Source organism: Epinephelus lanceolatus, chromosome 12, assembly GCF_041903045.1.
Source record: "Epinephelus lanceolatus isolate andai-2023 chromosome 12, ASM4190304v1, whole genome shotgun sequence".
Lineage (NCBI taxonomy): Eukaryota > Metazoa > Chordata > Actinopteri > Perciformes > Serranidae > Epinephelus > Epinephelus lanceolatus.
This window is the reverse complement of record NC_135745.1, coordinates 36304195-36320791: the sequence shown is the minus strand read 5'-3', so window position 1 is coordinate 36320791 and position 16597 is coordinate 36304195. Positions and strand designations below refer to the sequence as shown.

The 16597-nt window shown below is 45.2% G+C and overlaps 1 protein-coding gene across 7 annotated transcripts in view; it reads left to right on the top strand.

The window, feature by feature from the left end:
• LOC117263208 (zinc finger protein 521-like) overlaps positions 1–16597 on the top strand; it is a 98292-nt gene that overhangs the window by 65585 nt on the left and 16110 nt on the right. For all 7 annotated transcript variants that reach the window (XM_033636409.2, XM_033636408.2, XM_078173375.1 and 4 more), the window contains one exon: positions 12087–12218. In XM_033636409.2, coding sequence (XP_033492300.1) covers positions 12087–12218 — 132 coding nt within the window. The remainder of the gene's footprint in view (positions 1–12086; positions 12219–16597) is intronic.

Here is a 16597-nt window from a genome sequence, read left to right as displayed (position 1 = left end):
GGAGAATGGGAAAGGTGAAGAGACATGAGGGGGTACGTAACCCAGAGTTACACCTATCTGCAGCAGTAATTGGGGCAAAGCCACGGTGCTTCCATGGGTCAGAGCAGGGGCCTGTCATGCGAGGGGCACGTAGGGGCAAGCAAAGGAGGCACATCCCCGGAGAAGTACTAACCGTCATGCTGTAGCACCAACTCTGACAGACCGCAGGGAATGGACCCGCCGCATCGAGCCTGTCAGCTGTTCCAGCAGCGCAGAGCGATCGTGGAGCCCTCCGCTGGGACTGTATTACTGAAGGCTTTTCTTCTCTGCCTCTGTTTTATTTTTTGGGTGGGGAGGGCAGGTTTGCGAGTCTGTGTGCGAGAGGGGGGTGTTGAGGGGTATAATTGAGAGCACAGAGGGAGCTTCGTCTCTCCATCTTATGATTTGGAGGTGAAGACAAGCGCCCTCGGGGGCCCCCTGTCAGAGCTTTTGGGCGCGCTCAGTGCAGACTTCAATAAAAACACACAAAAAGAATTCCCCCACAAGGGCGCCTGGCTGAATTGCTGACGCCAATGTAAAAGATTCCGTTTTCTGTGAATCATTTAGTACGCGACCCTGAGCTCTCTACACAACGTGACAATAACAGGAAACCCCCCTCTGTCCTCCCTATCTTTGAAAAATGAAAATTGCAACAAACCCAAAGAATGCCGAATTATTTTTTTCACACGTACAATTTCACACATCGATCACCCCTCTGCCACTCCTCCATTTTTCCTCTTCCCCTCCCACCTCTCGCTCCTCTTTTCTTTTTTCCCTCTCACTGTATTCCTGTCATGACAAATGTCAAACACAGTCCGTTAGGAGAGTGTTTTTTCTTTTTGGTAACCAAGAGCTTGCCAAGTCGAATGTGCGCTGGGACAAGACTGCTGCGGAAGCATCACATTGGAGCATCAGCATCAGATATTTCTGTGAAAGTAACAGAAATGTTTGAAGGTGTTGTCACAAGCTCACAGGTTCCTGCTGTTTGTGTGCACCTGAGGGAAATGGCGCCTTCTCACCCCTTTTGTCTCCACCCTCCCCATTGTTGTTTTTAAACTTATTTCTCTGTTTAGTTGTTATCACTTTTATTGTGGTTAAGAATCTCAGCATGGCTGTTTTTTTTTGTGGGTTTTGACAGAGGGGGTCGGTGTTGTAGTCAGAGTTAAAATTAGAGGAGTTGCTTTTCTGTGTGACTTGGAGACATGTCATCTTCTAGAAGCGGTGGGGAGTCTGTCAGTCACAGCCATGGTGTGTTTTAATCATCTCTGTCCCACTTGGAGGAGCGCTGACGGTTAGAGTGAGGGTTCCCTCCCCTGGACAATACCAGTATGCTAGAATCTCATACACTCTGATGTCAGACGTAGCAACCAGTTAAGAAATATGAGACATTTCTTCCTCAAGTTAATCCTACAAATTCAATGGGGGAATCAAGCGATGTCTGGTGAATTTGAAGACATATCACAAGTGTGTTTGAAGGTTTTTGTTGATCTTTCAAAGGATATGACAGCTGGAAGGAGATTGGCAACAAAATAGCAGGAGTTTGTCACTATAATAAGAGAATGAAGCTGATAGAATAATCAAAACCCACGACATCTTAGAAGCTTAATGAGCGAGGGCTCCCCCCAAGCGAGCAATAATAATAGCGTTTTGTAATTCTATAGCCCTTTTGATAATACTCCAAGGAATTTTAAATAGACGTTTCTTTGTAAAGCAAAGTAGGTTAGACTGCAAATTATGTTTTCCATAATGTAGCAATGATGACGGGAAGTGTTACAGTACGACACTGAGAGAGAATGTACACCACAGCGAGGAGAGTGAAGAAACTTTGCGCAGATTCCCCTCACCCTGTGCAGAATTACCCGCTGCGCTACGCCCATCCAGCTCACTCTTCCTTAACCCCAGCCCCCGTCTGGGCATGCTCCCTGCAGACCTCTCCAGAGATACGGCCTCTCATTTCTGAGAGCATCCTCTGACAGTCTTAATGGACAAGTAGTCTCTCTACAAGGCCAGGAGAGCTCTCACTGAAAAGACCACTCTGGGCATGTCTGGGATAAGTACTGTTTTCTCCGCTCTCGTCTAAGGCCCATCTAAGGTTGTGTTTATGGGTAGAAATTAAACACAGGCGGCAGCGAACACAGAGGAGAGGAGATTCCTCTGATGCTTACCTTAAGGTGAATAACAGGAGCGGGAGAATTTATAAAATTGTTAAAGCAATGTGTTACAGTAGTTGTAATTAGAGCAAAACATATTTAGCTATTAAAAGATAAATTACAAATATATGCAAACACTGTGAAACATAACTCTTAATCATAATATCCTTTCTAATTGCAGCTGGAGTGAAGAGATTTACATTTAATGTTCACCAGAGTGACGCACGCCACTAAATTGAGCTTTAAACAGAAGTACTTAGAAAAATATTCCTACAAGCCCCCAAGCAATTAGTCCAGCTGCCTGCCTTTGTCCACCTACCCATTGTGTTCTTTGTAAAAACCATTCTCTTATACCTCCACTTACTCCATCCTTTGAGACGCCATTGGAAATCCAGGGCTCTAAGTTGAACCCACAGTTGGTTTAAGTGTAATGAAATGTGTGTCATGTCTCTGGCTCTCTCCCTCTGGCTCCCCCTCACCCCTGGCCCCCTGAAAGCACTGCCTTTGACAGGAAGGCCTCTGTGGCTTCTTCTGCAGTGATCTTTAGCCCCTTCAGGTCCCATTGACTATTTCAGGACGTCCCTGCGATTTGAGGGTGGACTCAACCGTTCACGCATGCTTCAGAGCATCGACTGAGGAGGAAAAATAGACAGATAGATGGAGTGGAAGCCTCAGACAGCTAAACCAGCCCTCTGGGAAATCCTACCCTGATGCCTGGCCACATTTAAAAAAAAAAAAAAAAAACAGATAGCCTCTGCACTGATTGTATTTATTAGTTTTACAGTATTGAAAAACACCAAGTTGGCCGTGCTTATTACACACGCTGTGGACCTAGCTGCTTTTTTACTCTGCGGTTTGCACAGTTTTTCTGTTATGTGTGTTTAGTCTTATATTGTAAACATAATAGAAACTATGGCAACAGACGTCAGGTGCGGTTTCTGCACAAGGACCCAAGCTGAGCCTTTCCAGATGATGCACATTTAAATTTGAACATATATTGACTCAGCTCCTAGTATCTGTTTATTTATCGTATATTCAATCTTTATGCAGATGAGGGCGAACAGATCATGCATGGAACACTTATCTTGCATCTGTGTGTGTTTACGAGGCTGCGATTTACCTGAAGCTTATTGTGAACGTGCGACTGCGTGTGTTTGTTCCCGTGTGTACATCCGTGCGTGGACGTGTGTCTGTGCATGGATATTGCAGCCTTGAGAGAGTGTGCATGTCCACTATATTAGACAGAGCGTGTGAGGGGTGCCTCAGCATGTGTGTACTGCTGTCTGTTCAGAGCTCTCGGCGCCAGCAGGGTGCGCCATTCCAATTTACCCATCAGCCATGGAGGTAGGGGGTAAAAGCGCGGGGCATCGCTGTCGGAGATTTCACATTCGAGGGACGAGATTACCAGTCAGGGGACCCCTGTGTGGAGGTGATGAGGGAGGGAGACTGCAGGGGCACAGTGTGGGGTAGTTGGGACTGTTGGGGGACGGGGGAGCGGTGGGAGAGGGGGAGGGCAGCACGACTCAACGCCACCCTGGAATCCGTAGGCTCTCTGTTTTCTGGGGAGCGTAGCTGCCAAGCTGCACATCTGTTTGACACCAGGCGCTGTGGTATGGCAGTCAGGGGCTGTCTGTCCTGATTCACATCTCTTCGCTCTCCAGTTTGTTCTAAGGATCTGGACAACTGCTGAAGCTCCGTCTCTTTGGAGATCCTTGCACAACTGCGTGTTGTGTTGTAGAGAAAGAAAACTAACAAAGAAAAAGATACAAGACTTTAACTTTCAGAACAGCAATTTACCTGATGCCTGTTTTTTAATTCTGTCTTCATGCAGGAATGATTTGTGTATCCTGAAACACTTGAACACAATCATGGCATTGTAAAATCATCTTGAATAGTTACCTCTGCTGTCGGCCATGCTCACTCAGCCTGTGTTTGAGCGCTGGCCAAGTCAGCCATGGCTGCTCCAGAGGCCCCGAAGCCTGTTGGGGAGACGGGACATTCCAAACAGCATAACTCATTCTTTACACCCTCTCTGCTGCCATTAGTTAATTATATGCAGGTGTTTTCCTTTCTCAGGTTTTTTTTGCTGTAGATCTAATAAAAATGTAACCATAAGTACATAAAGCCAGATAGACGGAGAAAAGGAAGGGGGAAACAGTGTGGAGGAAGTGGCTGAATGTGCTGTGTGAAGCAAATTATTGCCCCCATGTAGATTCATCAGTTCTCCCTGCTGGATTAAGGAAGGGCCTTTCTAATGAAGTTCGCCCCGTCAAAATGAAGGGACTAATTCTGATTTAGCTGAGGTAATGAACTTCCCCTCTCCTAGTGAGAGCAGCACCATGGGGCGAGGAGAGAGGGGTGGTTGTGTAGAAGGGGGGGGGGGGGGGGGGGCGGGGGCAAAGGAGAGTGGCAGCACAAGAGAGTGAGAGAGAGGGAGCGAGGCAAGACGAAGACGAGACAGGAGAGAGACATGGAGCGAGGACAGAAAGATAGAAGGGAGAGAGGAAGCTAGGTGGAGAATGAGAAAAAAAATTATGCAAAACGCCTGTCTCGTATTTGCTGAGATGTATTAAATTTCCAGCGCGGGTGCCTGTGTTATATAAAATTATGCTAATGTGTCGTGGCCCGCTGCGAATGGCGGCTTGCTGGTCCTGAGCATGCGTGGCTGGCCGCTACACGGAGCGCACTCAGTGGGACTCAGCTTTTCTATTAAGGAAAACCTCTAGACACCTGATGATGAATTCTCTCTCACCAAATGTTCCCCCTTTTTTGTGTCGAAAATATGAGCGCTTTTCTAAATGACTTTGGAGAGCCCGGCGTGGCACTCGGCGGCCTGCGTCGAGCAGGGGGGAAGGGGGTATAAGGGGGGGGGGGGGTCCCTCTGCAGCAGGCTAAGGGAGTCAATTAAGGCAAGCACTGATAATTATAAGCCGGCAGAACGCAGGGGCTGGCTAATTGTACAGTGTTCCATGCCGTGAGCCCAGCCAAGGGGCCTCTCCGCAACGCTCTCTTTCCCTGCTCCTTTGTGTGGACCACAGACCCCATAGAGCCACATACCTCAGCCTGACAATGCCACAGTGAGGCTTGCAAAAAAAGCCGGGCATGTGCCCGTAATTAACTTTTTACATTCAGGCCACTCACTCTTTTGAGACCTGAAAGAGATTCTGGTTAGATTCACACTTCATTTCTTCTCTCCTCTCTGCTTGCCAGAAAGTTTTTCTTTGCCTAATTTACTTTTTCTTTGCTTGTTTGTTAATTTTTTTTTCTCACTTTGCACAGCAACTTCCATTGAGCACAAGAGTCTTGGAAAGTCAGGGCGTAGTCACTTGACCTTTATTTCCTTCTAACAAGAAAAAAGCCCAGCAGTTTAGAATAGGCATGTATAGAGTAAATTAGAGCATTTCAGTGCAGAATGGTGTTTGTGTGGCTGCAGGGGGTCCGGCGCTCCCATGCAATCCATCTCAGCAGCCTGCACTGTTTGTCCCCAACGGACCTCCATACCTGCCTGCAGCTGCAGCGCCTACACATCATTCGTTAACAAGTATTCGGCTCTCGCCTTTGTTGTTGTGGATTTCTCCCTTCTCTTTTTTTGCTTTTTCTTCTGCCTCTGTGACCTACACACTGTTCATTTGACCGAGTTTTAGCCATTGTGGGTTTCAGCAGTAAGAATAGCTGGTAATGTGGTCCAGGCGAAATACAAAATGGCAGAGTATCCTTCAAAGCAGCGCCAAGTCCTGCTGAAACACCAGCCTCATCTGGTTTTACCAGCTCGTTTCCCTTTACCGAGCTCCAGGGTGATATTTTACATTCAGTGCAGTTTCAAGTCTAAAAATACATATATGCACCAAATCTGAGGTGATAATAAATAAAATCCTTTGGCCAGGGCTCTCTAAAATTTCAGACAGCTCATATCTTGACATCTTGTGCAGGACTGACTCGTGTGTTTTTCTGACTCCTTTACGACAGGATTTGAGTGACACTGTGCACGCTTACTTACAATAAAAAAAATGCACTTGCAGAATGAAAAATGTCAACATATAATCTCTAAATGTTATTCAATGAAATGTGACTGATGTGAAAGATAAAAATTTATTTCCTCTGTGATATTCTGCCACTGTTTGCCATGCTGCCATAGCTGAGTCATAAAAGCTTATAAACGCTTAATGTAAGCCGTGCATAGAGAAACACAAGGCATAGCATGTTCTTTATAAATACCTCCGTGTACAAAGTGGCACATGGATTTATTTTGTCATTTGTACATCCGGCCTCAGGTTTGGCATAAAATTATTTAACATGTAATAATAATAATGCATTGTAAAGCTGTGCCCTTTTTGTCTCATGTCTCTGATATTGATGCTTCAACAATGACTTTTGGCTTCAGTTTCTTTATTTGCTGCGACGGAGTAAAAAATCTCAGTAAGCTAAACACACGCACAGGGGCTCTTGGCAAATAACTCGAGTGGAAATGTCTGCTCAGTGCGTTTATGTTAGGGAGAAAAAGGAGCGTCCTTATGTTTTTGTCCCCCATGTTTTGTGAACTCCAAAAGGTGTTCTAGTCTGCTAAACCTTTTGTAACATCCATTCAAGCGTTACGCATGTTTATCTCGACACAAAAACCTGTCAGTTTGGTGTTTTCTACCTCTGGCTCAGTAGCCAGGGGAGCTGTGAGGCGGTTAATGTAGGCGCAGAGTGGCTGATCCTAGCAGGAGCCTAGCCCTGCTCTGATTAGCACCTCCAACGAGCTGCCATGCATCAGAGCTGACATTCTCCCAGAGACATGTTCCCCCAGAATCCTTTGCTCTCGCTGTGCGAGGGCGTCACCACCACTGACATGTCACAGCCAACACCTCACCCCTCCTTCTCTCGCTGGAGGTTGGAAAACAGCATTAGGCACGCACCGAACTTTGGACCCTGACATGAGAGCTTTGGTACCTCGCTTAGCTCTATCTTTCACTTTGCACTTTTCTCTTTGCAGACACAGACTGTGTCTTTTACATGCCCACTTCCCCACAGGCAAACTGGAGTGAAGCTTCCCCTTTCATGCTGCGGTAGTTTTCCAATCTCTTTGATTTTATTAGCTAGCACTCGACCACATTTCCATCACTGTTCGTGTAATACATTAACTCTTTGATAGAATGGGGTGAATTTTCAAGGTGCCATGATTAAATCTTGTACTTTAATTTTGACATTTTGCACTTGATTCGCTCTGTCCTTCTCAAACTGCGGAGGCAGGAAATAGATATTAGTAATGTTCCCCCCAGGCGCCAGTTCTCCAATCAGCTTTGGTCCAGGGGGAGTCCATCCCTTTGCGCTCCCACCTACCACCTTCCTACCCCCATCTGCAGCATTCTCCAGGCCTTAATGGGCCTTGTAGTACTTCTGAAATGAGTTTGTTCCTTATGAGCAGTGCTTCCACCTCAAGAGAGCACACCACACGGAGGTGGAGTCAATTTGTATTCACCCATAATTCCCTGGGCCTTAATCACTCTGATTTTCCCCCCATTATCTGTTAATGGATAGTTCCCGCGGAGAGAAGAGAGAAGTAAACCCACCTACTGTTTACAGGCCTGAAGCTGTCTACTCTGCTACCATCCACAATCCCGCAGTGGGTTGTATATACAGCAGTGAGTCCGCTGAAAACCAAATCTTCTTGGTTTATTAACATACAACTCCAACATCAGGCTGAATATTGCGAAACAGATGGTAGAACGGAAAGCAAACTCTTGCTAAAGGTGAAATTCCTCATAAACAAGATTGCTCCGAGCAGGTTATTTCTGCCTTAATGGCAGGGTTTAGCAGTTTGGAGATTTGGTAGTGCATTGACCTATCAGTCTGACTCTCCCAACTTTGCTTGCTATGGTAGCTCCGTCTCCAGCCTTTCCACAACAGCCCATTCCTGCCTACTAAATATTCTCAATTTGTTCTTCCACTTGTTTACTCATTACTTTCAGCAAAGAAGTGCCTTGATTGATGTCCTTAATATCATTTGTTAGAGTGCGCTGCTTTGGCGACACAAGCAGCATGGGTCCCTCTAAGAGTGAGCTTCAGAGAACTGTTCACTATGCCCCAGAGAGGAGTGTAAATCTAAGTATCAGATTTTTCTTTTCCAAAGCCAAACGCTAAAAGTGATCCTGAATTCCCCTCCAATTCAAACTGCTCCTCAGCAGAATTGTTTAAATAGAGGAAGGGGCAGTAGTGGTGGTGGTGGTGGGGGAGTGGTGGTGCTGGAACGGAATAAGCTGAGTTTTTAATTAAGCAATGCCCTGCATTATACTTAACTACACACTATTATCAGAAAGTTAGACTGTCTTTAGTTACTTTAGTTTCCCTCTTTTACTCACTGTCAGCTGATGGCTGTGCATGACATACGCTCAGACCAAGATGTCTCAATCAAATCCACACACACCTCTTTACGCTGCCTTAAACATACAGAATTCAATATGCTGCAGCTGTGTGGTTATTACATAAATAGTTCACTAAACTATGCGAGCCAGACCTGCAAGCCCCAGTGTCCCAAACAACCTTCAACAGCACATGAACTTCAGCCCGGATAAAAAAGTAAACAGCGCGGAGAAATAAAGACCATTCTTTTTGAGAGTAGTTTTTCCTCTCTCCCTCTCCCTCTCCTGTCCTCCACATGGGAGAGATATTAGGCGTTTGTGTTTTAAGGAGCTGTGAAATACATAAACCATGAGCCACAGGAACGCGAGACCCTGTGGATATGCAGATGGGCTTACTTTGCTGGTGTCAGGGATGCTTAGAGGGAGCAGGCACAGGAGCAGTTCTCATCTAAAGGATTTTCTTAGGAGTGCAGAGGGACAGGGTGGTGGCAGTGGAGAACACTCGGGAGACTCGGAAACAGAGAGTCGGAGGAGGGAGAGAGACAGAGATGAGGATAGAGGGAGAGGGCTGACAGTCCCCTGTGGCCCTGTAACTATATCCAGAGTCTGCTCAGTGCATAGCGAGGGGTGGGGGCCCACGCAGGGCCATGCTGATTGGGCAGCCCTGGAGAAGGGCTGAGGGAGCGACAGGAAGTGACCTCAGCCCAATGAGGCAGCTATAGGGGCGATCGAGCTGACTTCCTCCCTTGGCTCTCACTAAGAAACAGGCTGCCAGCTTGATTCAACCCCTGTAACACTGCTGAATACAAACCCAGCCCTACACAGGCTGCATTACAGGGGCTAACAGAGCACTGTGTACTCATAACAGACTCCGTCACACATCTATTGCTCTCTCAACCTCTTGTCTCTTTCCATCTGTCTATATCTAGCTATACAGGGTATTACGTAGCATCCTTCCAGATTATTATTGTATATAAACATGGAGAATGGAGCTGAAACACATATATACAGCTCTCTTTAACTCTCAACAAAATCCCATTAAAACACCAGACCCAACAGTGAATTAATCCTTCTAATAAGTACTGTGTGTGCAGCCAAATACACACTGTACTGCTCGCTGCTCTGTGCCGTAGACCTCTATTATTGTCCAGAAACTATTAGAACACATCAATGAGCCACACCTGTGTTCCTACATTACGACTGAACATGGGCACTGTAGTTTATTTTGAGTCGATCCCAAATACACTATCCTGCCTGCGCACCATATGTGTATTAATCCATGAAAAATGGTTCCCAGCAAAAGCACGATTTAAAAGCTACAATGCCCAGTTGTTTTAGGGAATTACTGAGCCTCTTTTAAAAATGAAATTATATATTTGTGACTTGTTTTTAAAGGTGTACTTCTTCACTGGGAACGAGCAGGCTTGGGCCCAAGAGCCACAGACAGAGCAGAGACAGACTAACACACTGTTGGTTTTAATCCGTTAATGGTATTTGTTGGCAATAAGAAAAATATAGAATAACACCAGGGCCTTATTCTTAGAATTTTGAAGCACGCTGTGTAAATATCTCTCTGCCATTTTCCCTTGATGCACCTGCTCACAGACATAAACACACACATGCACGCACACAAGGTCAGTCAGGCAGGTGCAGAGTTATCTGCATAATGAAGCAGGCCAGGTCTCCAAAGGGACAGCGTTGTGCACCAGGGTCAAATGAGGGCTGCGCATATGGCAGGAGAACAGATCTATGAACCCTGCAGCAAGCTTGACCTTAGTGTACACCCTCACACAGACAAGCAAACTGAATGGTGATCAAAGAGGGCAGTGATCCTCTTGCACGGCTGCGTGGATGCACTCGTGCCACCCTCCCTCCCTCTCTCCCTCCCCCTCTTTTGCTGATGCCTGCTGCTACACTCAGACGCATATGTAGGCTACAGAATATCTCATCTGTCAAATGCATGATTGCAGAACACATCATCAACTCGTCCCTTTTAAAGCACCGTGAGCTGCTTTGATCGGCCTCTACCTTTTGCTGAGGGAACACAGTCTGTCAGCTTGTGCTGATGCACAGTTTACTGTATGGTTTGTTTTTTTCTGCTGCGGACACCACCGCCTTATGCAGTATGCAATGCCATATGTTTATGTTATTGAGAAAAGTTGTAAAAGGACATGTGGAAATATGTTACAGTAAAAAGTTCAATATGTATACTCTGTTTCTTTTGGCACTGCAGGAGATGTTTCCATTCCCCTGTCTGCCTGGAAATAGGGTTGCAGTTGTCACTGCTGGTCAGAATCAATCGGTGCAGACACTGAGATATTACCTTTTTTTATATATCCACATATCAGGTGAGCTTTAAGTTAAAATAAAACAGGAGAATACGAAGGTGATAGTGAACAAAGAAAAGATATAAAAACCTTCCCCCAAACAGATTTGCTGGTGAACACATTTTGAAGTGCAGGCTACTATTTTATTGTACAGCACTGTGTTTCAGCAGGCATGTTTTGCCAGATTTGCCTAAAGCACCTTCGATTAACCCTCTACTTGGATCCTCCAGGGCTCGAGCTGGGCACAGCTGGTTAGGTGGATTGTGTATTCATGCTTCTGGTACCCAGGGCCCATGCAGTGGGCACTGGGCTGTAGAGACCTGGGGATAAACCCTAGATGAGTCCCCGGTGTATCCACCCCACCCCCCCTTGCAGTAGCTGGCCTAATGTCAGGGTTGGCAGGAGTTTGATAGAGCACTAGTCCGGCCCCATGGCAGAGTGTATGGGCCTTTTATTGACGCACTGGAGATGGGCAGTTCTCTGGAAGCCTGAGTCAGCACATCGTGGTGCTGCAAATGAGTGTTCAGGTTCACAGTCTGAACGACATTTATTTAAGCTATCAGTGGCCTTGGCTGAGGTGGCGTAATGTTTAGATAGACGTGGAGGGATTTCTAATGCCAAGCAGATAAACTGGGAATCTGTCGTGCTCTTGAAATAACTGTCGTATCACTGTATTAAAAATGTTGACATGTCAGTATGTTGTAAAGGAGAGTTGTTTTGGCAGCCCTGACAGTCAGTGTATGTACACTGTAGACGTGACGAGATTATTTGGTGACATAAAAAAAAAATTTGCAGTGAAAGTATTGACACTCTGCACATCTGAAATGAGACTATTTAACTGTTCTTTCTTCTGTTATTTATTTTTGATTCACCTTCCAGAGCACAAATGACTGTGAACAGCACTCTTTTAAAATCTGTTTTAATTTGCTAAAAATAAATGATTTTGCATGCAAGTTAATCAAAAAGACGACGCTCGCCATGTTCAAAGTGCAAGGCCTCGTCTGGGCGATTAGAAACCCGGCTGGTCACCTAATTTATGCCTGATGGGAGCAGATCACACTTTATATTATTTCCCGTCTCATGAAAATCACAGGCAGGGGTCTTTGCTGCAAATTTTGTTAAATTTAAATTTCATGTGAAAGAAGAAAAGAAAGAATAAAACAAAGCAGAGTGAGATCTCTGCCATTCATGCTCTGCTTATTTTGCGTCTTATGATTTCCTGTGTTTTTGTTGTTGTTTCTTCTCTGCAGAGGAAGGATTGAACCATGAATGCAAGCTCTGTAGTCAGTCATTCGACTCACCGGCGAAGCTTCAATGCCACCTGATTGAGCACAGCTTTGAGGGCATGGGAGGAACCTTCAAGTGTCCGGTCTGCTTTACAGGTACGCATTATTGTGAGCGCGTTTGTGTGCATGAGAGTGTGTGTATCGTGGATTTTCAACCCAGCGGAATGATAGAAAGATTAGAACGATAGATTTGATTTTAGAGACATTTACATTCCTTATATGCAAAGATTTGCATTTCCGTGTCTTTTTTTTTTTTTAGGCTGAAAAGGCAAATAGGTTCTAAATGAGTTGGGAAAGGTCAAGCAAGCAGGCTGGCTAAAGCTGAGAACAGTTTGCTGCATGTGGCTTTTTATTTAGTCAAATTGCCTCCAAATCAAGGCCAAAGAAGTGTCACGAGGTGAGGGGGGGGGGGGGGGGAGAAAGAGAGCAGGGGGGAAGACTGTGTGAGCTGAGGGGAGATGGGGGATGGAGGAGTGGGGAAAGAAAAGGAGATGTGCTAATTGTGGATGGCAGTGGTGCTGATAGCTGTAATGATCTCATCTGTCTCTGTGCGTGGAGGTGGAAGGACCGGACTCCTCCTGAGAGGATAGCGCCCTCCTTCAGTGTCAACAGGGTTAACTATCTCTATAATGAAATCTGCAAAGTCGTTAACTTCAGCTCTTCACTCTTTCTCCCTTCTCAGCTCTTTACTCTTCCTCACACTTTTTGGGTCCTCAGCTCATTTCCCTCTTTTGCGCTTCCTGCACCCCAACCCCACCACCCCCCTCCTCCTTATCCACTCGTCTCCCTAAAAAACTCATTTGTCTCTCCTCCACTTGTTACACCAATTAACATCATTAGCTCACATTTTGCTCAAATATCTTTTTCTCACATTTCTTACCTCTTCATCCACCTTGCTACTCAGCTCCTTATTCATTTTCCACATCTCTCTTTCCCTCCTCCTCCCCTCCCTCTCCTCCACTCTACTTCTCTCATTGCTGTTTTGGCCTTATCTCTCTTTTAGCAGAAGCCTATTGATATATCCCCACCCCGAACCCCCCTCCACCACTCACAGGGGTCTGGGCATTTAATATACAGAGCATGCCTCCTTCATCTGAGCCTTCATTTTCCACCGCCGGCTTTGACAGACAGGTCCCCCCTCTCCCTCCGCGTCCATATCGATCACGGTGCATGAGAGAGAGAGGGATGCTGGGAGGGAGCGGGGAGGAGGGGGAGACAGAGTAGACCCTCAGGACAGTGGTCGCAGAGCAGACAGACAGATGGGCGAAGGCCTATGGTGGTAGGGAAGGCAGGCTGAGGAGAGTATGTATGGACTGAAAGGCCTCCCTCTGTTGGGGATGCAGGGGACAGGCACAGTGAAGTCAGAGCACTCGGAGGAAAAGGAGGAACTGAAAGTTTGGCTGACAGCTGTCCTTGAATATATTTCTTCAAGTTGAGGCTGGCATAAAGTCGAGAAAAGAGACTACTTTTGCACCCTAACATAAACTATACTTAGAGGATCTTGTTAGATAAATTTATATAGTGTTAGCAGGCTTATTTTAAGTATGTTTCTGACTTTATTGTTGGTTTTAAGACATAAACAGTTGTGGACGATGTACTGAGAGCTTTAATTAAGTGAAACTAGCACCTTTATTCACAATTTTACACGTACCTGTCTTAAAAATTTACATTTTTTACTACTATTTTTACTACTATTTTACATTTTTTACTACTATTTTAAAAGCAAACCTGTTTTGAAGGAAATGTAAACATAAATAATACTGAGCGATTCAGAAAAATCTTCACCGACACAGTATTTAATTTGTTTTCCAACCACATCAGCAATTAAAGCATGATTACCCTCTTACGGTTATGTTTAGGCACTCACAGCACTTAGTTAAGGTAAGGGAATGATTATGGCCTCGGATAACTGTTGTTAAAGTCAACAGTGACTTGGAGCAAACTGTGTTTAGCTTAGTCGCATTTATCCAAAACCACGATCTTTAATTAACCCTAACCTAAGTGGTTTTGTTGCGTAAACCATTACCACACATGGTGAAACAGATTAGTAGCATATAAACATAATTTTTTAGAAGACAGGGTTGAAGAAAACATGTAAATACTGAGTATTGTGAGTATAAAATTACACAAATAAAACAACTCATTACACAGCATTACTCACCACGTAGTGATATTTTGTAGTGGAGTGTAAATGTTGTGAAAAAAGTACAATATTTCTCTCTGAATTCTAGATAGAAAGTAATGTAAAGTGCAGGTACTACTATAATAGTTCCTTTTCGTCCCTGGACACAAAGCAGCCCACTTTGAAGATCAGAATTCACATTTTGTTTAGTCAGTGTGAACGAGATGCTGTCGATGAGTCACTATTCCAAAAAGTTTATTCACAACTTACAAAGGATCACTACTACAAACATGACGAGTCTGAACATAAAAGCAAAACTTTGATCAAACTAGGTGGTGCTAGTAATAGTGCCTGGGTCACTGAGCTCATTCGATTTACAAGGTTACTCTTTGTTCAAAAGATCATCCCCACTTGATGCCCATGTTTTAGTTTGATCCACCCCCTTGCGACCCAAAAACTCAGTGGGAGGCAGGGAGCGATTGTCATTCTTTGACACACCTGATTATCCTCAACCCGCACCGAAGGGAACGCAGAGAGAGGACAAACCATACCACAAAACAGACCGGAGGAAAGAATGGGGAAAAGTAAGTCGTATAGATGGCAGATGAGGGGAGACAAAATAGAGGAGAAAAGGAGACAAAACTTGGAGGAAGCTGAGAAGGTTGCAACTGGCAAGTTTGGATGTGAGATGAAAGGGGGGAAGAGAAGGAGGAAAAGAGAACTGTGTAGGGGAGGGAGGGTAAATGGAGAGAGGTCCATAAGCCCCTGGATGATGAGAGAGAGGCTGACTCTCCCAGGACAGATTTGACAGGTTTCAGAAGTGGGGGAGCCTGCAGCTAGAAGTGTCTGCCTGCACCCTTAGGAGCAGTAGTGAGGGCTGGTGTGGAAATTGTGATTGGGAATATGTGCTTAAGACAAACAAAACAGAAGAAAGTGTGCCTGATGAAAGTCGTACGTGTGTGTATGCGTGCGCGTGTGTGTGCGCTTTTCTTTTTACTTATGTCACAGCGTGAAGTACAAACTTGAAAAACTACAGGATGCAAATCCGCAAGAGTCTGACAAATACAGTAGTTTAATTGGCTTTTTGTTTAGTTGCTGCCCACGTTCTGCTGGTGCGTGATGTGAGAATTATGACATCTTACATCCTGAAAAACAACGACATGGGCTTAGCTTCAACTCAAAAATTAGTAGTTATCAGCTTATAGCGCCAAATCAACTTACACAGCCGACTTGTTTGTGTTGCCTCAGAACACTTGGATCAGCCTCTGCATTGTGAACTCTTGGATTAAGCAGAAACGAACACATGTAGGCTAGACGAATAAATAAATGAAAAGGAGAAAGGGGGAAAAAAGGATAAACTTTTTTTCCCTCCCTGCACAAACAGCTTAGTATTGGTGCAGTGCAGCCTGCAGAGAGCACCACCCTGCCAAAATAAAGATGAGCTGGGGCCTGTAGTAAAGGAGACGTCTGCCATGGGCGGCCCCTGAGATCTAATCAGAGGGCTTAATATCCCCCACAGCGAGGAGACCTTGGCCCCTCAGCCCCCTCAGCCCTGACACCCCTGACGCCCAACCCGGCTCAGCGCTCTGTTCGGCTCCGCTCTGCTCTGGCTCCACGGCCAACAAACTCCACAAAGTTCTCTCTCTCTTTCCCTCCCTCTCCCTCCCTTATTCTCTCTCAGTCTCAGCAGGGAGAGACACAATGGCCAGCCACTGATCCTGTTTGGATGTGGTTTTGGATTATTTCTTTCCCGTTTCTCTATGTCCTCATTTTAACCCTCTAGGAAGACATGCCTCTGTTCCTCCTCTAAATGGGCATTGCAGTGGCATATTTCATATTTGCCAAATACCAATACAATGTCCCCTCATTTCAGCTTATCCCTTTATTACATGTTCCATGCTAATTTGATAATGAAGACAAAGAAAGAGTCTTCATTTCAACTCTTACCACTAATTAAATGGTTACCACAGTTGATACAGGCAAACTCTGTGTTTCCCAATCATCTTTAGCCATCGTAAATACAACCCAGGCCTGTAAACATGTCAAAACAGAATTATATGAATTAGCTAAAAAGTTGTTGAGCTTCCATTTACATCTTTGCCCTAAACGTCCTAAGTCCATTTAGTATTTATTGTTCTTGCAGGAGACTTGTAAGTGCCATTAGTGCATTTTAGGCTCTGGCACTTTAAATCAGCTGTCATTATCCGCTTGCATATGAATGAATGCAGAGCTATAAACTGATAAATGCATAGCTGATTAAATGTGTCTCTTACTGGAACCGGACCAGATATGCATGTAAACAGCGAGCATCAGCTAACTTGACATCTCAGTTGTGTTTGGCCCTATTGTACAG